Below are 24,204 nucleotides of genomic sequence, written 5' to 3' on the forward strand. Positions count from 1 at the left end.
GAACAGACGTACATCTCTTGGTCCATCCTGGTTCCCCAGAGGCCAGACCAGTCTTAGTCCAACCCTGGGGGTGAGTCCAGACTATATTTGACCCTGGCCAGCAACTCTGACCCGGTGCAGTCTGTGTAGACAATAGCCAGAGGTGCCAAGGATCGTTCCAGGGCCTTCCCAGAGCATGCCAGGAAACGGGCCTGACCCCTAGTAAAACTCCTGGCCCAGCCCAGTCTCCGGGGATGGATTGTAAGACGAGGAGTGATCTCGGCATAGATCCTCACACTCCAGTTCATTGAAGACCCACCCCAGGAAGCCGGCTCTAAGTCATGCCCACACCCTCTGGAGCAGGCAGGGACCACACCAGTATCTGGGGCCCAAGGTTCAGAGCCCAGGGTGCACACAGCCTGGAGAGAACAGCAGCCCTTTCTTCCCCTCCCCCCACCCAGTGTGTTTCCATGGGTCTTCTGTGCTTCCCCATTTTGATTCACCGACCCCAACAGTATTATATTTACATATGTAGCATTAGCTGAATGACAAGCATTTCCCCCCAGAACTTCCTAAGAAGTTGCTGTTGGGAGAGACAGCATTCTTCTGAAGGAGTTGTGGAAATGAAGTAGCAGAGACTTTATACTAGTGACAAAAGTAAATGCCTTGGACCAAAGTTTGGTGTTGGCTAACTAAGGGCTAAGCCACAGCCCAGAATATTATTTTCCCAGGGCAGTGGTTCACTGACATTCAAGCAAGCAGTAACCCAAATTTTGCTTAGTTGTTTGATGAAATGATTTAACAGGCCTAGACCTAACGGACTGTGGTTCTGTTTATTAATGCCATCTCTCCTTTGGCCTAGGATATGCCTGCACCAGCAGACAAGCCAAGAGTTAACTCTTGATATACCAAAGTGATAAGCATGAAACAACTTACCCTATCTGATCACACCATTTTTTTTTTTAATTAAAAAAATTGATAACTGAAGTTGTATGGTAGTCAATAGGTCCAAAATTCGGCCCCTCCCCTGACCTTGGGAATTTGAAAGGATTCTCTAAAGGCCTAAAGTCTGCCCCATCGTTATTATGGGGGAAAGAAGGGAAGCCTCTGTGGTTTTCCAGAGATTAACAAAGAACCTGTTGTGTCCGAGGCCCAAAATCTAGCACATTACCTAGCGTGAAACTCCCTTTTAAAATATGAGCATCCTCAGGGATGTTGCCAGTCAAGATATAGCCCCTCCCATGTTCCTGAAGGCCCATACCATAATACATAACAGTCACAATCAAAGTAATCAAGTCAGGAGTGTTTACAGAGGATGCACTGTATTCAAAGGCACTTTTATAAACACCAGCCATTGAGTCTTAAGAGCTGACACATGGCAAGGATAGGACATGTGAGAGGAAATGGATGGACGGTTGAAGAAAAGAGGAAAAGAAACCATGCAGTTGAACTAACTTCTTTTTAATTTCAAACAGGTATTTTTTGCATCCGTGCGATCTGGAGGAAGTAGCCAAGTGTTTTTCATGACCCTCAACAGAAATTCCATGATGAACTGGTAACAGAAGAGCACTTGGCACTTATCTTCATGGCGTTGTTTCTAATTAAAAAGAACATAACTCATGTGGACTTATGCCAGTCTAGAGGCAGAATCAGAAGGCTTGGTTGAACATACCGCTTTCCCCTTTTCCTCTCCCCCAACCCGTCCTAGTACAGTCCACAGTCCATCTTTCAGTGTTGCAGCCTGGTTGAGAAGGAGAGAAAAAGGTGGCAGGAATTTCCAGGAGATCCCCAAGAATGCTGCATTGTTTGTGGACAAAGATGGACCATGTGCCCTTCGGAGTTAGGGATAGAAACAAATATTGTGTGCTCTTATGATTAAGCTGTGTTATGGTGGGTTTTGAGTTTTGTTTTTGTTTTGTTTTTCTACCTTTTTTCTTTACCCCCTTGCTTTGTAAGAATGGGGAGAGAGTGCATACTGGGAAGATGAGTCTGTTTTTAATTCTGTCTGCCTGCTAGCTATAACTATATGATATGTTGTAAAATTTCCAATTTCAAATGGTGAGAGACAGCACAATAAATGTACCTTATCTCCTTACACTGAAGGCCATAATTGCATAGTGGGGTAATTTTAGAACTCTTTTGCCTTCACCAACCCAAAGGTTGCTTTTTGATAGCAACTGGCTAATGAATTTCTAAAAGAGAAGAAAAATACTAGTTTTCCCCTCTTTGGGGAAATAGATTTTAAATGGCTAAACTACTAGCCTTAGACTAATAAAATCAACTACCATTTTTGTGAGTCTGACAGGCCCTATTTTTATATGGCCCTGTGCAGAATGGAATGTGTTGAATGGGATAGTAGTGCCATTGAGTTGAGTTGGCTCTAGCGATTGAGGGACTCTATAACACAACTTTCCCTCAGCTATTATGCAACAGATCAGGGCAAAAGATGGGATGACTGACGGGGTTGGACAAAAAGAGCTTCTGGGAAACAAACTAAAAAAAAAAAATTTATATATTATATCCGTATATATATATACATAAATATATATATATATATATACACACATTCTTTTTTTAATGCACAAAGCCTCTAGCTAAGAGGTCACTGGCTTCGGGCTTCATTAGGAGTGAGACTGTTGAGTTCTTTCTGGGAATTGGGGAGTGAATGACATCCAGACTCTGGTCATTCCCAGCTTTCTCCTGAGGGTGCCACTTTCTCAAGATGAAAACTGTGACTGAAAAAATAATAATAATAAATGTTTCTGAGCTGCCTGTGTTCTCTCTGGGTTGGTGAGAGAAGGGACTAGACTACTAAGCCTGCCTGAGACACAGCAGGCATCATTGGTTCAGAGTTTATAGAACTTAAAAGCAAGGCTTTGGCCAGAATTCTGAGACCCTAATCATTTTCCCTTCCTCCAAATTACCCAACATACGGTAAACAACATTTGTGCAGAGATATGTATGTATTTAGTTCAGGTTGACTTGTGTCCTTATAAACTCTTACTCGGATGATTTTGAACTTTGACGTGACTGTCTGGGTTTTTTTTTTCCAAAGCTACAAGCATGGCCGCCTGTGGTATCGAGGTGTTGCAAAACGATATGTGTTGCGCTTCCTGTTTTAACCTACCTCGTTTCGTTTGTTTTGTTTCACTGTTCATCGCAGCAGTGTTATCTCCAGGAGACATATAGAGAGCTCAACTGGCAATCTCAGGTGTATTTCATATTTTTTCAACAAAACAGTAGTTGACCAAATTGTTCTTCTTCAAAAAAATTGTTAAAAAGCCAACTTCAACAAAAACTAATGCGACTTGTTTCTGGAGAAAGCAATTACTGTAAACAGATTTTTTTATTTTTTAAAGTCTGTGATCCTACTGATTTTTGCCTAAATACATTAGCAGCTGATGTACTATTAATGAGAACGAACGTTAGGAAAATGGAGCCAATTCAATCTGGTGGTTTGGGTAAAAGGGGGAAGGGCAGAGGAATTATAGCAGTTTCTGAAGTAGGTGATTACGGCCCTCCTGTAGCGGTAGTTATCCTAGCTATCATTTGCATTTGAAACAGGTAACGCGCAGTAATGGTATTGGGGATTACCTTCAGGCAATCACTGAGACGTCCTCATCGTGGTCTCTTTAGCTCTCAAAAGCAATGAAATCCTCCCGTTCTCATTTTTACTGCTATGGCTCTGCTGATGAACAATACTATCTTCACAAATTCCATGCAACAAATTCAGCAATAACTTTTTGGATTGAATTTAGCAACTACTGTAATTGGATGCTGATGTGGACAAAATATATTGATGTGGGTCTCATCCCCAAATGTGATTGCCACCAGCTCTTTATATCGCTGCTGTGGTATTTTAAACCAGAAGCTTCTTTAAATTATGTTGCAAACTGATCTTTGTTTTTATGTTGTGTTTTGTTTTGATTTCTAAGTGATGAGTTCAAAACACACAGCTTTAAATGATTTTTTTTATTGTGGGATTTTGGGTACAGTTAAGAAATAAAAGGGAATCATTGTGTTTAAACATAAGGTAGTTTGTGAATGTATTTTTTAAAATCTAGAGTCATTGAAACAAAACTCATAAAAACAATATTAATGCAGTCTTGTTTACAGTATGTACAGTGACATAACATAGACCATGAGCTTTTTCTGGTGCCAACAATAAAACACAGACGTTAAACATCAAGCCATGCCTTTCTATATTTTTGTACAAATAGTTTACATGGAGTACAAGGCAAAACTAAATTTAAAAGGGCCCCTAACAAAGCTGTGTTCCTTAACAGATATATCTAAAAACTTTCTTGTAGCTTTTATCTTCAAAAAATACATTCTCTTCCATCAGGACAGGCCCCAGGCCTGACGCACTGAGACCCCGGTCGTGCTGAGTATTTCAGACTATTATGGCTCATAGCAATTCCCAGTTTTCTGGTTTGCTTATTTTCTTTCTTCCTTTTTTTTTTTAATGGTGGGGGAAGGGTTGTGCTTTTCGTCCATCTTAATAGCACCCTAGTAAAAATTTCTTTAATTTTGAAATTAATTAGTTTCAGTGTTTAGTTTTAGTTCTTCCCAGAGGGAATTTTGTTTATGGAATTGGCTCATTTTATTTTGTTGTTCTACAAAGTGAAACTGAGCCCTTGCCCCAAAGTAAGTTTCGTGAGATCTTTTCAGTCCTTACTGCTCTAAATTGATAATTATACTGTAAAATCCGTGGAGCCTGCCCAAACCATAGTCGTGGTTCAGGTTCTGACAGGTGACCATCATTCTGGGGTGCCAGTGAGGGGGGAAATAGTGTGGATTCCTGCGTCCGTACTGCAGAAACAGAAGACCTCTAAGATCTCCATTCAAATGGTGAGCGTTCTCCCCATGCGGGTTACACCCCGGCTGTTACAGAGCATGAGTGCAGACAGCTTGCACTAAGTTCCACACAGAATCAATGGCTCTGGTTATATAGATGACACTGCTTTTCTTGAAGACTTAAATGATGCTTCAAGAAGACCAGACCCACAGCTATTTCAACAGTATAGATCAAGGTCCAGACGAAATCCCACAAGGTCACCTGGACAGGGACTCCATTTTTCTAATTCAACGGCATTGCTTTCTAAGATACATTTCTTACATACTTGGCATCAAGTACATATTTTTAAAAAGCATCTTCATTCCTGGTTGTCAAGACCTACTAACAGTTTTCTGTCTGCTCTTGTGACTCATTGGTGTCTCTGGTCCCTCTTGTGCGGTAGATTAGACAGAGATGTGAAATTCAGGTCGGAGCCCTTTTGGTTCTGTCCACTGCCAGACAAAGAAGTGCCTGAAGTCTGACCTCCCATTCCATGAAGTTAAAAAAAAAAGGAAGGGGGGTTCTTTATTATTATGTGTACCAGTTCTTGTCACCGTATTCTGGAAATGTGGAAGAGGTCTTTGTGTCGATAGTGTGTGCTGTCCTTGGAAGTCTGCTTGAACAGGCATCACTGCATTTGTGCTAATTGCTTTAAGATATGAAATGTGCTACCTTATTTTTAAGAAAGAAAAAAAAATTTTTTTTAACCCACTGGAGGAAAACAGAATATCCACAACACACTGGTAACAATTCTGAATCATCTTCCCAAGCCCCTGATATTCCCAAATCCTTTCTGATACTAAGTTCTGGCCCTCTCAACAGTTTCTGTGAATGATCAGTTACCTTTTAGTTCATTCCTCAAAACTCTGAATCTGACCAAATCAAATGAAGCATAACAAACAAATCTATAACTGGTCTCCCTTGAGACTACATAGTTACAATGTAAAAATCCAAAAATCTAAATGTGATTTCATTTATCTGCTAATATTTCTCAAATGCCACTACATTTTGGCTTTGATGAGTGTAGTAGTATCAGGAACCCTAAGGTGTGCTGTCCTTTCATGGGTTTCAAAATGGTATAAACTGAACTCTTCTCAGAAGCCCCAGCAAAGAAGAAAATCCCTTGGGAGCTTTCAGGTTCAAAACTGACCACTTGTACATTTCTACCAAGCATTTTTCAAGTGTTGTTTGAGTTCCATACTGTATCATTGTTCTGGGAATTATTCCAGAGGCAACGAGAAGATTCAAAAAAAAATGGCAAAAATGGCATAGTGTTAAACAGTATGGGACCCTAACTCTCTGCTGCGAACTCTATTGTAGGCCTGCCGTTCCAGGAAGTGCCAGAATGCAGCAAAACTAAAATCCCCACAGAAGTGTGTTTTTAAACAGAAGTCCCTGGATACGTTTTTTGAGATATTTTAAATTCAGATCAAAATCTTGGACTCTGTGTCCATGAGGCCAAACATTTGGATGAAGACACAATTTGGATGAAACAACACAGTTAGAAATAGAAATGTTCTAAAGATTACAGAGTTTTGGCTTTGCATAGGTATCTTCAAACTAACTCAACTCCTCACATGAGGGTTTGGTTTTGATGGTTTGTTTTTACCATCAGGGGGTGGCATCACACTACGGAGCCTGAGCAAAGGCTGGTGGAGAGGTGAGTTTTTGTTTCCAGCAGTGGGTCATTATGTGTACATAGCAAATATCTTTGCCCGTTGTCCCTTCCTCTTAATCTCTTCCCCTGGGGTTAGTGTGGAGGAATAGTAATGCTGTATCATGCTTTGTATAAAAACCTCAGTTATTACCCTGAATCAGAATTTCAGTTGTTAGGTGACAGCAAGAAATCACAGCAAGGGGGAAAAAAAATGACAGCTCGGATGAACTTTAAAATTGGATGTTGTGAAACTATTTTTGTGCATTTTAGCAGTCTTATTTACAATGTCAGCAGAACCATAGAGATGCCAAGTTTACAAGATTGGGAAGGGAGACTGTCATTCTGCTATGCCTACAAGTGTCTACATTGTTGAAATCTTCAGTTTTCTAAAGTGTTTCACATTGTCAAAAATATGCTCAAACTGGGTAAGTCTTACCTGTGTTAAGGTATAAAAGAAAATATTCTTGGCATATTTTCTAGTCTGAACCTTTTGGGTACTTCCCGGTATTTCTTTCCTGCATACAAAAAGCCTTCAGTTTTTGTGCATAGTTGTTCTGAGCAATAGTTAGAAATGATTTGGTGGGTTCTAAGCCAGGGTTTTCCCATAGAGTCACTGCCACGCCTTGGGATATATTATGTTATCTCTGTCAAAATGTGAGTAATAAAGCATTAATAGTTGTAGGATGACTGCTTGTTCCTCATTGCCACTTTCAGACTATTCTCCGTCCCTCCTAAACACCCAGCGCTTTGAAACTCTTGCCATCAACCTACAAAGTCCCTGCTTACCTTCCAACCCTCCCTCGCGGTGCTTAAGTATTTTCAGGTTTTGACTCACCATCACCAGCTCCAACACCACCCCTCAACTCTTGGTGATTTCAATATCCACTTGGACAAGCCTGTAAATACCCGGGTTTCTCAGTTTCCTGATCTTGTCCAGTGAAACATATTACCAGTTACTACACTGCCTTAATTCAAAGTGGGTGGCTCCTCCTATTTGCTCTGGGTAGCTCCCCTGCAACCTCCCCTAATAAAGGCCACTTTCCCAACAATTCCTTCCCTCTCCTGATTGACCATTTCCCCCCATCCCACTGGAGGATTTCGTGATATTCATGCTGCTGTCTCTTATTTTACAAACACTCACCTTGACGGTGGTCATCTTACCATCTTATTTATCTGCTCCCCTTCACAGTAAAACCCCTCAGAGGGAATTATGTATACTTAGTGTCTTCAGCAACCCCTCCCTTGGTCTCTTGAACCCACTTAAATCAGGCTTTCATCCCCACCATAATAGCTATTGCTGAGAAAAATGTGATCTCCATGCTGTTAAATGCAATGGTTAGGTTTCTGGCTTTATGCTTTTGACTTCGCTGCAGTGTTGAACACAGTGAATAAAAACTTCCTGAAATACTTCCTCAGCTCTGGAATACCCCTCCTGTTCTCTCATGTCTCTAGCCAATCTTTCTTGGCCTCCATTGCCAGGTTCCTGGAGTGCCCAGCACTGGACATTCCCTCTCTAAATGATCTTTTCCAGTATTAGGACTCTATCCACCGAAACACCCACATTTTTGACTCCAGCTCTAACCTCTTTCCTGAATGCCAGAGTTCTGTGTCTAACTTCCTACTTGATATCTCCACTTGGGTGTGTAGTTGTGATCTCCAACTCAACATGTCCAAAACTAAACTAATTTGCACCCCACCCACCATTCTACTCCCGTCACATATGTCCCATATCAGTAAACAACTCCATTCTTCCAGACCAGAAAATCTTATAGTTACCTTTAAATTTTCTTTTAAATACCACATACAATCCATGGGGGGAGGGGGATTTGTTTTTCCTTGCTTCAGAATATATCCACAATCCATGGATATATGAGTCCATGCCACATCTTGCCTGGGATGACACTTTTTTTTTTTAAGATTTTATTTATTTGACAGAGATCACAAGTAGGCAGAGAGGCAGGCAGAGAGAGGGGGAAGCAGGCTTCTCGAAGAGAAGAGAGCCCGATGCAGGGCTCGATCCGAGGACCCTGAGATCATGACCTGAGCCGAAGGCAGAGGCTTAACCCACTGAGCCCACCCAGGCGCCCCAACACTTTTAAAAACACACACAGTTTATGGCACTTTTCTGCTCAGGTCAGTAATGTCTTCCCAACTCCCATTCTTTACACTCTCTCTAAAGCCCTCATAAATCTGACCAATCCTTTGCCCCATCTCCAACCACCACTACCACTTCTCTGACCTCATCTACTGTCTCTCTAGTTCATTTGCTCCAACACACTGCCCTTGCTTTATCCAAAACACTCTTAAAGAGTGCTCTTTTCTCAGGGTCTTAGCCCTGGCTGCTTCCTCTGTCTGGACATCTCTTCTACCACACCTCCGCATGAATTGCTCCTCCTTTCCTTTAGGTCCCTACGCAAACATTCCTTTATTGTCAGAGACATAGACAATCTGTAATTGCTCCCTCATTTTCAGCTTTATTGCTTTTCATAGAGCTTATCAGCATCTACTTTGGTCATTGGCCTAGCTCCAATCCTTTGTAGAACAGCTGACAAACAGTAGATGTATTTATTGGTTGAATTAATGAAAGAAGGAAAAATAAACAATAACAGAGTTCTGGCTTCGAAAAAAGCTATAGAACTATATGCTCATTTTACTTCAACATCAAAACAATAAGCTGTGTCCAAAGTTCATATCATAAAAGCTCATATCATAAAAAGAGTTTGCTTTCATGTAGAAAGCAGAAAGCCCTATGATTTTCTTTCCTGGAAGGCTACTGTGGATGAAAAACACCTGACTGTGATCCTGGCTGTACTTTCTCCATTAATCGTCTTCACAGGCCAAGCTGCAGGGCTGGAGGAAAGACTGTCATATAGAACCTGGAGAAAAGTAGCATTTCGAAACTCACACTTATACAGATAATGATCCATCTCAAGCTACTGGTACTGCAGAGTTATTGGAATGGGAAGAGGATTCTACATTTTGCTTCCTGGTCTAAATGTTTAAAAATGACAACCTTTTCCTTTTCCTAAAACAAGAAATAAACAACAGGAAATGTATCCCCCTGCCCAAGGCAGCTTCAAGAAAACCTAACGACGTTTGGGTCTTACCATCTGTCCAAGCGACAAGAGTCCCGAGGCTTGCCCGGGCAGCTCTAACATCTGTAAATATCCAGCGCCACTGGGTGCTGTTGCACGGTCTCATTGAGGAAACTGAAACATGCCTTCTGACGAATGTATTGTTTCACGCAGTCTTGTAAAGGGCACACCTTGTAGTTTTGATCTGTTCCATTATGTATTTTCCTGCTCGCTTAATAAAAGAAACATTTAAAAATAAAGGAAAAGGATGATGAAGTGACATTATATGAAGCACTATAACAATGAAATAACTTTTTTGTTCTTTTATTATTATCTGTGTCTTTTCACAAATCTGTCAAGATGAAGGATAATGTGTAATTCATCCTAAATAGCCAGGGTCGAGGTTTTGATGAACCCTTTCCAGGACCAAAGCCGCCTGGGGATTCCATGGTGCTTAGCTGCAGATTTCTGAAGTTCTTTCTTTACAAAATAAACAAGGCACCGGGGTTTCAGTTACAGATGGAGCACGTGAAACAGATCCTGGGGGATGCCCAAGGTGTTACAGTAAAAAGAACTTACCATAATTTATGTGAAAAAGCATTTTAGAGTTTGGTTTTCTTTAAAACTGAGTATCGCCAGCCTCAGTGTGTTCTCATATTTCTGTAAGCAGCTAAGTCTAAGTTCTGTGACAACCACAGTGTGACAGGGGGTCAGCTCTCCCCTCCCCAGAATCATCATCCTGGTTTCCAGAATTCAAAGTTGGATTAGCAACATTAGCAACATTATTGTATGACCAGATTTTTCAGCCCTATACCCAGTGCTCCATGATCTCAGGTTATCTTGTATTCCTAACTTCCCTTAGTCAAGTAGATGACAGCTAGAAGATGAAAGAATTTAGAACCAGAAGGCATCCCTGGAGCAGAAAGAATCAGCATAGCCTTCAGATTAACCTGAGGCTTTCGCCCCTTCTTCTTCCTCACTAGAACAGCCATTCATAACCGAAGGCCCATAACCCAGAGCATGCCAAAGTTATCACCAGTCCAAGGCAAAATGATCAGAATGGACAACATAGTGAGTTCTCCCTAAAGCTCATTCAAAGACACTCTTATCTGGAGACAACATGCTTTGATCGTATAGTGATAAGATGTATTTGAGAGCTGATGCTGATAATATGTATAGCTGTTCATGTCATTAAATGTTCAAGTTTGGGTTTGGGGAGTGGGAATGGAGTTGGTCTTGGGAGTTCTGGGGGTGTTTTGGGGCAGTGGTTAGTTTTCGTTTTTACCCATGGTTCCAGTCTGGCAAAATTAAAAGTTGTCAGCCTTTCTGCAGGTCCTCGTGAAATTTGGGCTGGGATTAGGGAGGCTTTGGTTTTGTTTTCCAAATTTTTCTGCTTAGTAAAATCCCCAAAAAAGGTGATAATGACTGCTCCACAGTACTTATAAAAGTCCAGATCTTTTTTCAGTATAGAAATGTACTAACCATCTCGAAAATTGATGGGATAATATTTTTAAATGCATGTGGTGAACCAGCATATTCCAGCGCCAGGAGCAAAGCAGGTGCTCCCCCTGGTGTCTGTGTCTCAGACTTACAGTGCTGGCTTCATCAAAGTAAATCAGTAGTGGTTAAACTCAGGCAGAAATCGGGCCACTCCCATGGGCTGCTGTGCCGTCACAGAAGAGACATTCTGTGAGGGGGAAGACACCGTAAAACATGGATGTTATCAGCTAACTGCATCCCAGCCACCTATCAGCCTGTGGTTCCCAGTCTTCTCAAATATGATGACCTCCATCATAACCACTCCATCATAACCATAACAAGAAACTGAAAAGGAGCAAGAAGTTCAATAACACTTTCAAATTAAACTGCATTTTGCAAGTCACGTTCATCTGAAAAAAAGTATTAAGATGTATGAGTCATTTGTTTAGTCTATGGACAATGTTTGGTATACACATGGGTTACTGGACCCCTTGTTATATAGTTCCACATCCTAAGCCCCGCTGAGGTCCGTGATCCATAATTTAGAAAATGTAACTGTAAACATTTTCCCTAGGAACCCCCATTTGCACCTTTGTTTTGTTTTATGACAACGTTTGATGTGGATATGTTAATGGTCATTGATTTTGTTCATCTTAATTAAGGCTGCCCTTCTCACCTTTGGGTATAAGAGAACTAAGAAAATACCATCATATTATTTTTATATTTTTGCCTGTTCATAAGCCATCTTATTTCTTCAAGTATTTGCGGCATCTATGATCAGACTTTTGACAAGCCAGGAAAGCAAACCCAGCTCTCGCCACCAGTGTGAAGAAAAGCAAAGTAGCCATTGATTGTCAGTTGCCTCTTACACGGCAGGCCCCACACTGGCTGCTGAGACAGAAACAGCTGAGGGAGAAGGGATCCCTGCTGGCTGCTGAGACAGAAACAGCTGAGGGAGAAGGGATCCCTGCCCTAAGGTGCTACAGGGGAGATGGGGAATGCAGGGGAGGGCTACAACTGGGCACAGAGTTGATACCACAACAGCAGAGCCTAGCATTTGTTAAAGGAAGGCAGGGACTGCTATGGGACTGAAGAGAAGGGTTACAGAGGACTTTCAGGAGGAGGTGGCCCTATCAGACTATGGGACAGGAATAAGGAGGGAGACCTTGTAGTTCGAGGGAGCAGCTTGTACAAAGGAACAGAGGAATGAAGAGCCTGTGGGCACAGTAAAGGACAGGAGTACAGCACAAACAGAGAAGGTGCCGGTGCCACAGGAAAAGCAATCAGTGGACTACGCCCATTCTCTGACCCCGGCTCCAGGGCTCTCCAGATCCGGATTCAGCCAGCTGCCTGCCCCTCATGGGCAAGGCTTGGGGAATGAATCACACCATCAGTTAGGAATGCCAGTGATTGCTGTGTGTTGGTGGCAGGAGCCCTTTGAACGGATCATTTTCTGCATGTAATTCCGTGCATTCTTGGACTTGCTGTCTGTAGGTCTCAGCCCCCGGATTTCCTCATTAAACACCAGCTTTGAAGCATGAAGCTGTGCCGTAGCCCTACTGATAGTAGGAATCACCTGATAGTAAGATATCACCCGCGTGCCTATTACTAAGGCAGACTTTTGGATCACCCACTCTGCTGTAAACAGGACATTGATGTCCCCGAACCACCTCCGATCCTACACTTTGAAAAACATTACATTTCTGAGCTTTTTCATCTGCCCCTGTGAACAACTCTGCATGCTTTCCACATAGAAAGTGTGTCCAAAAACCACCCCTTTTTGAGGTTATGCAGGCCTCCAGTCCCACCTTTTGGCCCAAGTAGGGCTTTGAGAAGAGAGGGTTGCCCAGAGGCTGCTGTGCCCAAACACCTGGACCTGGCTCCCTGGGCGGTCAGTGCCCAGCTGGCTCGGCAACCCCCTGGAGGCACACTCCTGCGACAGCCCAGAACCTCCCATTGCTTTCCTGCATGCCCTCTGCCTGCCTCAAATCTTCAAGTCTCCATTCATTCTTACCATCCCTTTTATTGTCTCTTAGATAGCGGTTGTGATAAAATTTTTTATTACTACTTATTTAGTTCAATACTTCTCTCTTTGATAACCAAATTCTATTTTCTTTTGACTTAGCTATTTACTTTGTTCCTTTTTAGCCTTTTCCTTTTATTTGGCCACTGTCTCGATTTCTACATCTTTGTGATTTTAAATTCTTCTTACTTTGTTCTTCTCCTTCTTTGAATCTTTTTATGATTAAATGTCTGCTTTCACTTTTGCATGTTGTTTTTAACTTTTTCCTTTTTTATTAGCATTTTATCTATATGCTTTAGTCTGCATTTTGTTCTTTTTTTACTCTTAATTTATCGGTTTCTTGGTTTGCTTTATTGGTTTTGTCTATTCTATGTCCTAATCATTGTTTAATTCATTATAATTATTTTCCATCATATTTAAAATTTTTTCTCCCTAATTTTAATTTTAGTTTAGAACTCATTCTATTTAATCCCCTCATTTTTTAAAGGGGACGCTGAAATGCAAAGAGTTAGAAATGATAAGAACTTAGGGTAGGCAATGATAGAACTGAAATAAGAAGCCTGCTCTTTTGGTTACTGGTCTAGTGCTCTGTCTACCAAACCATTGCAATAACAATGACTGTGCGAATAAGACCCTTCTTTCAAATAGAGAACACCTGAGTAGCACCTATTCAAAGAGCATTTAGTTCCTCAGACATGAGTGGAGACTGATTCAGTGTCAGTGATCACTCAGGGAGAAAGTTTCTACTTGGCCTTTAACTAAAAGGACATGTGAAAATCAAGTAGAAAGGGGAAGCTGAGAAGTGGGACTTTATTCCTAAACTACTTGGAAGAACAGACTCTGAAGCCAATACAATACGTGACCCTAGGTAAACACAGTTCTCCAAGCATCTGTGTTCTTAGCTGTAACAAGGGGATGATGAGACCATTCCTGCCCACCTCACAGCTGCGTCTTGTTGATCACATCAGGTCACGGATGGAAAACCTCTTTGTAAATTTTGTGCATAGTTGTTTTTATAATGACCATAAAATGCACAAGAAAGGTTAGAGGAATCACTACATAAAAAGAATGCCATTGTTGCTTTTTAAAGGTGTGTATCTATTTATTTCAAGAGGGAAAGAAGAGGGGCACCTGGGGTGGCTTGATCTGGTTAAGCTTAAGCCTCTGACTTGAACACTGGGAGTGATTTCAGGGTCCTAGGATTGGGCTCTGCGCTCAGCAGGTTGTCTGCTTGTCCCTCTTCCTCTGCCCCTCCTGTCCCCTCTCCCCACCCTTCTGCTCTGTCTTTCAAACAGATATATAAAATCTTTAAAAAGCGGGGGGGGGGGGGGGGGGGGGAGAATAAGGTGCCTATGCCACTCAATACCCAAAATCATATTTCTCCCTCTTCCTCCTTTAAAAAAAATTACTTTTTATTGACTTTCTATTGTTTTTGCACATTTCCATCTGGTGCTCTTGGGTTTATATTCCTGCATTATATGCATGCATGGGCCTGCTTCATCCCCTAAGCTTTGATGGTTAAGAAAAGAATGAATATAACTCCACCTCAATGAGAGCAACTTTTAAGAAAGTCTGTCTTGGGCGCCTGGGTGGCTCAGTGGGTTAAGCCGCTGCCTACGGCTCAGGTCCTGATCTCAGGGTCCTGGGATCGAGTCCCGCATCGGGCTCTCTGCTCGGCAGGGAGCCTGCTTTCCCCTCTCTCTCTGCCTGCCTCTCTGTCTACTTGTGATCTTTCTCTGTCAAATAAATAAATAAAATCTTAAAAAAAAAAAAAAGAAAGTCTGTCTTTAGACTCACATTTAGCCTCAACAACCAAGCAGTAGCTTCTGTGGCAATCCCATAATTTCTTCCCTGATCTATTCTGTTCTCCTCCATTCCCATAAACATTCCAGCTACAGTCTTTGTGGAAGTTAACCATGACAATCAGGGAAAAAAAAACATTACCTTGTACATCTGGTATTTGAGATTTTTAAAATTTCATTACCCAATAAACTTTTCAGACCCCAATCTTTTAGGGGGCGGCATCTGGAGCGGTTATCTCCGCAGCAGAGCTGGCTCTGCTGTGCGAGTTAATGGATTAAAATGCTAAGTGAATTCTCCCACTGGCAAGCAGTCTGTGAGTAAGGGCCCTGGGTGAGTCAGGTTGGCGGCTAAGTGATGAGGACAAAGGATCAGGGACGTTGAGTGTTAGGCCTCCTCTTGGAAGGGGCCAGAATCATCAGAAATGAACTAGAATAGCATTTGGCGCTCAAGACTCTTACCTATGGGAACACTCGGACCATCTCTTTGCCCTTTAGTGGGAAGCCATCAGCAAGGAACCTAGTCCTTCTCTCTGCCGTTATTTTACACGCCTTGAAAGGAGAAAATTGCATCCCTGCAAGGGACTTAGAGCCTCACTCCCCAGAGACCAGAACTGAGTGGCTCAAGGTGGCCTGACAGACTGCAGCAGCAACAGAAGAACGTTTGTCTCCAGACCCCAAGGACAGCAGTCCCTCGGGTCCACCAAGCCGTTTTTCTGACCCGCTTCACCCCTTTCCCATCGGGGGCAAAATGAAGGCAATGGCTTTGCTGTGTGGCAACGGGAGCCCACCTGTAAAGTTCGGCTAGAATCTGGCAGTTGGGTCAGGGTGAGAGAGATGGGTGCCTGTGCTCTTGTTGTAGCAAAGCAGAGCGATTTCTTCCTTCAGATCTGCAGAGGCCACCTGAAGGTAGTTTGGGAAAAGAGAAGAAAAAAAGGGGAGGGAGGGTGAGAGGAAAGGCAGAGACACAGCCACGGGGCAGACTCCCCCCTGTAAGAGGAGACTGTACCCACCACAAAGAGGGCTCCATTCTGAGGCTGCCTTGCACATCCCTACAGGCCCATAGGATTGCTCCCAGGACTGGGGAAACTGAGTCATCTACTGCACCGAGGCACTGAAGCACGAACCTTCAATTTTGATATGCTGGTTCGAGTCACTGAAGACAAATAAAACCTGGTTCCTCTTCCCGCCAACCATCAAAAACTGCTTCACCAAATCCAGTTGCCTCGCTCAAAGAAAGGAGGTGATTTCAAGTTGCAAGGGAGAGAAATTCGATTTGCTTTTATGTTTGCCCGTCTGGCCGCTGTCTCTCAAATGTCTCTAAGGAGATGCCAGAAGCCCACATTTGGTGTCTGGAAGCACTAGAGATTTTTCTGGTGGGAATGGGGCCAATAATGGGGCCAATAATCGGAGCCTGGCTGTGTCTCTTAGAGATCTGCAAGACAAAGGAGGACCTGGGTCAACAACTTGCTCACCCCCGAGTTTCATCATCTGCTTGTGCCAGTGCATTCCTGGAACTCCTCTGTGTCGGGTAAACAGCTGTCACGAGAACCATTTCTCCCTTACACTGCTCCTTTTATTGGTGACCTATTGGTCAACAACACAGAGTAACATTGTTTGTTAAACCTCAATGATGACCTCATGATCTTTGCTCCCACTTTTTTATGTCCACCTCATAAGCCTCCCTTAGCACCCCGCAAATTAGCAGCAAATGGCATTGAAGGCGATGATAGAAAATACTACAAACACTGTCTGAAAATGATTAACCCACGAACATTAAAGAGAGACAAGCTCATAACGGAAAGATGTCCTGCAGAGTGTTGTGGCCATTTAGGCATCCTTGATTGGAAACTGGTTAGGAACAGAGAATTTTAATGAAGTTAATTTAAACTGAGATGACTGAAAAATCGCAAACAAAAATTTTCTACATGCAGCAGCACCATTCAATTTGGACTGAATTAATTGGGGACAGTGCTCACTGAAAAACTGCCATAGATGTGCACTTGTCAAAGGAATTTGTCACAGATTGTCAAACCTTCGTGACATGAATGGCACGAATTCAGGGGACTGCCCCTTCAGTAGGCCTCTTGCTCGTTTAATAAGAGCTGTCCTCATTGCCAAATATCATGAGCTCCAGTTAGAAGAAAGAGCAAGAAGGTGGGAATGGTGCCTGGACTTGTATGAGCTACTGGGTAGCTTTACATCTGGTACCTGTAACTCCCAATGTGGGTCATTGTGAGGCTATTAAGGTCACTGTGTCTGTCCAAGAAGTCTTAACAGTCCCAGCCCCAGTGCCCAGGCATATTTCCTCTGCCCTGCACTTGCTAGCCAGGGGTCTGCCTGTAGGATGGGGTCAAGAGGTCCCACAGGCCTCTGGTATATCTGGGTTTGTCACCTTAGATTGTCTGAGTCTCTCTGGGTAACCACTGAGCTAGCAGTAGAGTCCACTCATTCCTTCTGATCCACTGTACAAATCCATCGAATTGACTTAATTACAGGTAAGATTCAAGGAAGGAAAAGAAAAGGAATAGAGGAAACAGGCCAATGCATTGGCTGCCACAGACAGAACTGGCACCAATAATTTGCCCCATGTTCTTCCCTTTTAATCACAGCACAGGACAATATCCTTAAGCTCCTAGTAGTCCCCCCCCCACCCCCCAGCTCAGCCATGGGTGTGGCTGGAGATAGAGACTATGACTGCACTTGGACCATGTCTTGACCTCCTTAGACCCCTGTCATTCCAGGGAAAGTCCAAGAAGTCAGTATGAATTCCAGAGCATGCAAACAGGAACAATATACCAGACTCAGCAGACCTGGCTGTAGACCTAGACTCCATTCTTTTTAGTGTTCTCTCTCTATCCTCTCCCACCCATTGTGCTACCCAGCCCCCACTCACACACACAGACTCTTTACCAAACCCCTTCCCTTGAGTCTATCACATCAGAACTCAGGCTTTAGTGCTCATTGGCTTTTTTATCCCAAAGACCTGCTCTAAGATATAAGGATCTGATGTTACTGGCCTAACTACCTTACATGGCTTATGGATGCAAAGTTTAATTAAGGTTTGAATCTGAAACATTTTCGTGGTCACTAAAGTATCTCTAAATTGTTTACTAAAATTCTTTAGTGCCTTCTAAAACTAAATCATCTCAATGCTTGACTTCAATACATTCCATGAAGTCCTTATTTTATGTTTCACAAAGAAAAATACCATAAGGATTCTTATTATATGGAGATTCTCCATGCAGTAGATGACTCTCTATTTAGATTCTGGATAGAAACAAAAGAAGGAGTATGTTTTCCATGATAGTAGTTTTATAGTTTAAACAACTGTTTGCTCCTTTCCTTAATGATCAAGAATCTGGCTATTAGTTGCTGAATAACTTAAGACATACGGCACATGAATGTAGAGGGCACCAAACATTCACTGTGGTACAGATCATATGATGACAACCTTTATAAATGGCTTCCAGACCATAACAAATATAGCGAGATAGAGCAGAAGGATCAGAAGCCAAAAATCTGGGTTCAAATGGAACCCTAATACTACCTAATAATGTGACCTTGAACAAATTACCAAACTACTTTTGAATACTAGGCTCATTGTTTATAAAATGAGAACAATAATAATACCTACCTCAGAGGGGTATTGTGAAAACCCCGTAAGATTATATTCATTATAGGGGTGCCTGGGTGGCTCAATCAGTTAAATGTCTGCCTTTGGCTCAGGTCATGAACTCCGGGTCCTGAATAGAGCCCTGAGTCAGGCTTCCCACTCATTGGGGAGTCTACTTCTCTCTCTTACTCTCTCTCTGCCCCTCCCCACTGCTTGTTCTCTCTCTCTCTCAAATAAATAAAATCTTTTAAAAAAGATTATATTCATTGTAAATGTGAAAAGGAATGAGATTATTAGTTATGAGAACCATCATCGACACAACCATACACAAATGAACATGGTTCTAACAATCAGTTTCAATGCAACTACACTGAATCTCAAAGACTTGTACCTTCAGGAATCTCTCATGTACCGTATGTGGCACACCCAAGTGAGTATGGATGAGAGATGCAGGACTTTGTATTTCACATCACTTCATCTTAATTGTTATACCTGTAAACCTCCTACTTTTCTTGAAATAAATCTATAGGTTCACTTAAAAGTAAATCCACGTCCCCAATCTTAGCAGGAAAGCGAGAGTCCACATGGTTTGAAGTGGCTAGAAGTCGCAGGACTGACTCAAGCTCACCCAGATTCACCATCCTGTCACCGGGCCCTCAGCTGTCCCCTTTAGCCCTTCAGTGTGGGCACTGACCCATCTCTTAGCTCCCTTGAAAGCTTTTCTAGAGTGTTGGAGATGACAGATGGAAAACACACAGTGAATAACATACAACTAGATAATCTAGATTGATAATCTAGATGATCAGTTTTCCAGAATCTATAGGTCTAGAACCGTCCTCAGATAACACCAGAAAAAGGAAATGTGCTTAGTCAATTCTTGCCTTTAAACCCCTAAGATTCTTTCTTTCTTTTCTTCTAGGGTTTGTCAGTTCTGGAAGAACTCAAATCAAACAACCCACCATTTACTTATGACTTACATTTGCTCTGGCAATACAAATCCCTGGTCCTGTATGGTGAAATCATTTAGAATTGGGTCATGCCTACCGCCTTACGAGAGGTAGCCTCTCCAGGTTGTCACAGACCCTACCCTACATCTCCCTCTGTTACTCTTTGACATAGAGGCCAAGTGTCAGATGCCATTCATCACTGTATGTGTGTTGCTGTTTTTCCCCATATAAAGTGGGAAATGAGATAAAATATCTCTCACAAAAAGAAGAAAACAAAAGCTAGGCAAAGGGAATTGTGTTTTCAGAAAATTAGACAAAGGCATATTCCTTTGAAAAACTGAAGAATATGTGTATCTATGTTGAAAGGATGTAATGCGTAGACCTTTTCATTTATGTCACCTGCCCCACCCTGTTAAGCACTTGTTTACTTTTTGAAAGTTCTGTTAGCTGTGGGATTGTGTTTACTTTCTTTCCAGCTGTCATTAGAACCTATAAGCACTACTCCCTAAAAAGTGTTCATCAAACATCTGTGACGGCTACAGATGTATTTATACATCCGTATTTATACATTTATGTATAAATGTATATATGTATTTATACAACAGTATTCACTGTTCTGATGTATTTGTTAACACATTTGTTAATTTCCCACCTCATCTACCATAGGTTGTCATTTGGAAAAATTTGAGGTGCTCTAAAGAGAGGTTCTAAAATTTGGATCCCAATACCTCTAAGAATATAAACTCTAGGAAGACAGGAATCTTATCTGATTAGTTCACTGTTCCCTCCAGTTCTGCACATAAAAGATAATCTATACACATTTTTTGGAACATCTTTGCCTCTGATTAGCAGTGGAAGCTTGAGATAGATCCTTCAATGCTTTGAGCCTCAGTCTTCTCACTGGTAAATGAAAATACTGTCTTACTCAAATGGTGTTACAGAGATGAAGTGAAAATTGTGTAAAATTTTGAACTATGGTAGGTGTTCATAGTTTAGAAAGAGGGGATAGGAATTTTCCTACTTCTTTTGTGAAGCTGCCTCTTGGCTTGATGGCTATTTTCTAAAGGTTAAGGATAGCTTAAACAATGAATTTTGGAACACTGAAAAAAATTAAATTAAATTTTTAAAAAATAGATATGAAATTCTAGGAATCCAGAGATTTTTTTAAAAAATGATGACCAAAAAAAAAAAAAAAAAAGGGATGACATAAAGATCTTTCATCGTCAGACAAACACTGCAGTGGGAGGATGCTAAGGTCCTGTGGGCTCTTCCAAGGTTTAAAGCTGTCCATCAGTAACCCCTTAGTGGGAAGGCCACACTAACAGTTACCCAAGTTTTTTCCCTTTCTCTCTGAGTGGGCAAGAGATGATGTTTTTGGACTGCTTCCTGGAACTAATTCTAAGGATCATTGATTATAAAGAGAATAAATAGTTATTTAAATAAATAAAAATTATAATAACCACTAGAGTTGCAATGTTTTGATCAGAGTCAGGAAATTCTTGAAATATCATCATCATCCCTTGAAACCCAATGTCCTTACTCAAAATCTTCAAAATGAAGGTGCCCTTTAATGAAATGTAGCATATGTTCAGTAATACATAATAATAACATTAATAATAATAGCAGCAAATACTTATTATGGGCCTGGAACTATTCTAAGCATTCCAGGTCCATGTAGTAACTTCTTTAATCTTTACCCATCCAATGAAAGAAGTACTGTTATGTGCCCCATTTTACAGATGAGGCAAGCATGACACAGAAAATTTAAGTAACTTTTCCAAGGTCATATAGCTAAACATGATGAAACTGTGATTCAAACTTAGTCAGTTTACTGCAAATGTAAGGTAGCAAGGGAATCTGGCAAATTGTGTATATTGCCGAATTATGAATTAATCAACAAATATAATACTCCCAGAAAAGCCTAAAATTAATAAGTCAGTCTTTTAGGAGCACCTAACTGTGTGGATGTTAATATTATTCTGGGACCTGCGAATACAACAGTGGGCATGATAGACAGAGTGTGTCCCTCAAGGACTTTGTATTGTATTAGAGGAGAGACTAAAAATAAACATGGAAACAAATAAATAAGGTGAGTTTAGGTAATAACAAATGCAATGAACAAATTATAATAAGGTAATTATGTTAACAAGTGAAAGGAGGGAAGATGCTGTTTTAGTTAGGGTTGTCAGGGCAAGTGGGTGGCTGGAAGTAGGTTGGTGGGGGGAAGAAGGTGGGTGTGAGAGGGACATATCTGAATTGAGAGCTAAATTATGAGAAGGAGGCATCCATCCTGAGAATAGTGTTCCAGACAGAAAGGAGCTAGCCTATTGGGTTCAGACAACAGGTGGTTGCAGCAAAATGAACAAGTTGAAGGTGGAGGAATGTTTAAAAAATAAGCAAAGAATCAAATCATGCAGGCCTTTTAGGTAAGGAGCTTTAATTTATTTTCCTTTAAGTGGAAAGCAACTGGAGAATTTTAAACTGGGAAATGTCTTCTGACTTTTTATTTCTTAAATATTGATTTATTTTTAAAGTGGATACTGAGCCCCAAAGCCTCATTAGAAGAAAATGGCATATTTGAGGATAGGGAGGTAACAAATCAAGATTCCTGCTTAAATTCAGATTGTACCTGTTAGACACATGCAGATAAGCAGAGTAAGCAGTTAATAACCAATTGTCTAAAGCCTGAAGAGAGATAGTTTTGAGCCCACATTTATCTACCTCCTTAGCTCATTTTCCTTCCCCAATATCTCACCCCAAATATGATGAGCCAAAGTACAGGCATGAAAAAGAGCAACTTCTCAACTCTAGTATTGACGAAATAAGAAAAAAAACAAAAAGAGCGGGAAGACCTGAAGTTGCTGCAAGGGAAAGTTAAGTTAAATGCCATAAAATTTTTTGTTTTGTTTAAATTGGCTTGACTTCCTCTTTTGTTTATTTCTTTGTTCTGTGTTTGTTTTTAATTAATTAATTTTCTTTCCCTAAAGCTTTTTAAAAGTGGAACAAGCCCTTTGCAACTAGGAAGATGAGGTAGGCATATTTTTTCCTATCCCCCTTGCTAAGTACAATTAAAAATCCTGGACATTAATATAAAACACACATAAGAAGACTATAGAAGGTGGAGAATGGAGGGCTAAGTGGCTAGAAACCTCAGGATCTGAAAAATGGCAGTGGACGAATTCCACTGTCTCATATATTCTTGATTTGGAATGAAGAATCAGCAACCCAGAAATGCCAGTAGGTACAAAGAAGCAAAAACAACGTTCTTAAAAAACCTGCTCTCTCTAGCCAAAGGACAAGAAAAAGGGGAAACTTGGTAAAGAAAAAAAAAAAAAAAAAAAAAAAAAAAAAAACCTTTTGGATAGTAACTGCTTTTTTCCAGCCTGTCACCACAGAAAAATTGGGGCCACAAGCCAACTGTTGCCATCAAAGACTGAGTAGGGAGTCTAGACTGCCACCATTGTGAGGCTCTAACAAAAAACCCCAGCATCTCTACCAGAATGATGTCAAAGAAGGCCAAGTAGGGGGCAGAACTTTTATCCATACTTTTTTTGAGACTCTCTTCATCAGCATCAGTGGAAATCATGTGGGGACTCTAGACTCTCCCCCCACCTGACATAACAATGCCCCCCTTCCTGCTAGAGTACTGTCAGAGGATTCGTAGTGCAGAGATAGGAATTTTATCTTTCCTATTAGTAAGGAGGTCATCCCCACCCTGGTGTCAATGGAGACCACTAGGGAGTAGGAAATCTCACCTCTGCCCAGCATGAATGAAGAACTCTCCCACTACTTTGAGCGTCAGTATAGGTTGAATGAGCAACATGGACTTCTACCTTTACTTCGCAATAACAGATAACTCCATAATTACCATTGTAGACTCTAACAATAATTGATAGAAAAGCTAGACCAAAGAGCTAGGAGAACTCCACAACACCACCAACCAATAAGCTGTAATCAACACTGAGCAATCATTCCACCCAATAACAGCAGAATAGAGACAACTTTCAAGTGCTCATGGAACATATACCAAGATAGAACATATATCCTGGGCTATAACACAAACCTAAACAAATTTAAACGAATTGAAACCATACAGAGCTTTTTTTCTGACTACAGTGGAATCAATCTGGAAATCAATAACAGAGAGAGAAAAAACTCCCGACACTTGGAAAATAAACAATAAACTTCTAAAATAACCCATGGGTCAAAGAGAAAGTCTCAAGGGATATTAAAAAAAATACAGTGAACAGAAGAAAAATTGAAATGGAGCATGTCAAAATTTTTGAGATGCTGTTAAATCAGGAATGAGAAATTCCTATTTAGGCAAAATTCCTATTTAGGAAGGAAGAAAATTCCTCAAAGCAATCAGTTAATCTCCCATTTCAAGAACCTAGAAACAGAATACCAGGATAAACCCAAAGCAAACAGAAGGAAGAAACTAATAAAAATAAGAGCAGAAACTGATAAAATTGAAAACAGAAAAATACAGAAAATCAACAAAATAAAGATCTGCTTCTTTGAAAAAATCAATAAGATTTACAAACCTCTAGCAAGACTGACAAAAAAAGAGAAGACAAAAATTATCAATATCAGGAATGAAACAAGATATATCACTATAAACCATGCAGACATAAAAAGAATAATAAGGGAATACTAGGAAAGACATAAATTTGACAAATTAGATGAAATATACCACTTCCTTCAAAAGCACAAACTGCCACAACTCATCCATTATAAAATAGATCATTTGAATCATCTTGTAACTACTGAGGACATTGAATCTATAATTTAAA

General features: G+C 41.1%; 1 protein-coding gene and 1 long non-coding RNA gene across 7 annotated transcripts in view; one reads left to right on the forward strand and one right to left on the reverse strand.

Moving 5' to 3' along the window:
• Positions 1-7,154, forward strand: part of TNIK (TRAF2 and NCK interacting kinase) — a 396,851-nt gene extending 389,697 nt beyond the window's left edge. For all 4 annotated transcript variants that reach the window (XM_046001979.1, XM_046001980.1, XM_046001982.1 and 1 more), the window contains one exon: positions 1,455-7,154. In XM_046001979.1, coding sequence (XP_045857935.1) covers positions 1,455-1,538 — 84 coding nt within the window. In that variant the 3' untranslated portion in view covers positions 1,539-7,154. The remainder of the gene's footprint in view (positions 1-1,454) is intronic.
• Positions 3,256-16,279, reverse strand: LOC123939911. 3 transcript variants are annotated; one of them, XR_006818005.1, is made up of 4 exons: positions 15,976-16,279; positions 15,640-15,751; positions 9,581-9,779; positions 3,256-5,488 (listed from the first exon to the last, which is right to left on the reverse strand). It is a non-coding gene; the product is annotated as an uncharacterized LOC123939911 (long non-coding RNA). The 3 variants fall into 3 exon arrangements; XR_006818003.1 differs by having other exon boundaries at positions 15,311-15,751; XR_006818004.1 differs by having other exon boundaries at positions 15,311-15,751; positions 15,862-16,279.
• Positions 16,280-24,204: the final 7,925 nt, after the last annotated feature.

This window comes from Meles meles, chromosome 4 (assembly GCF_922984935.1).
Source record: "Meles meles chromosome 4, mMelMel3.1 paternal haplotype, whole genome shotgun sequence".
Lineage (NCBI taxonomy): Eukaryota > Metazoa > Chordata > Mammalia > Carnivora > Mustelidae > Meles > Meles meles.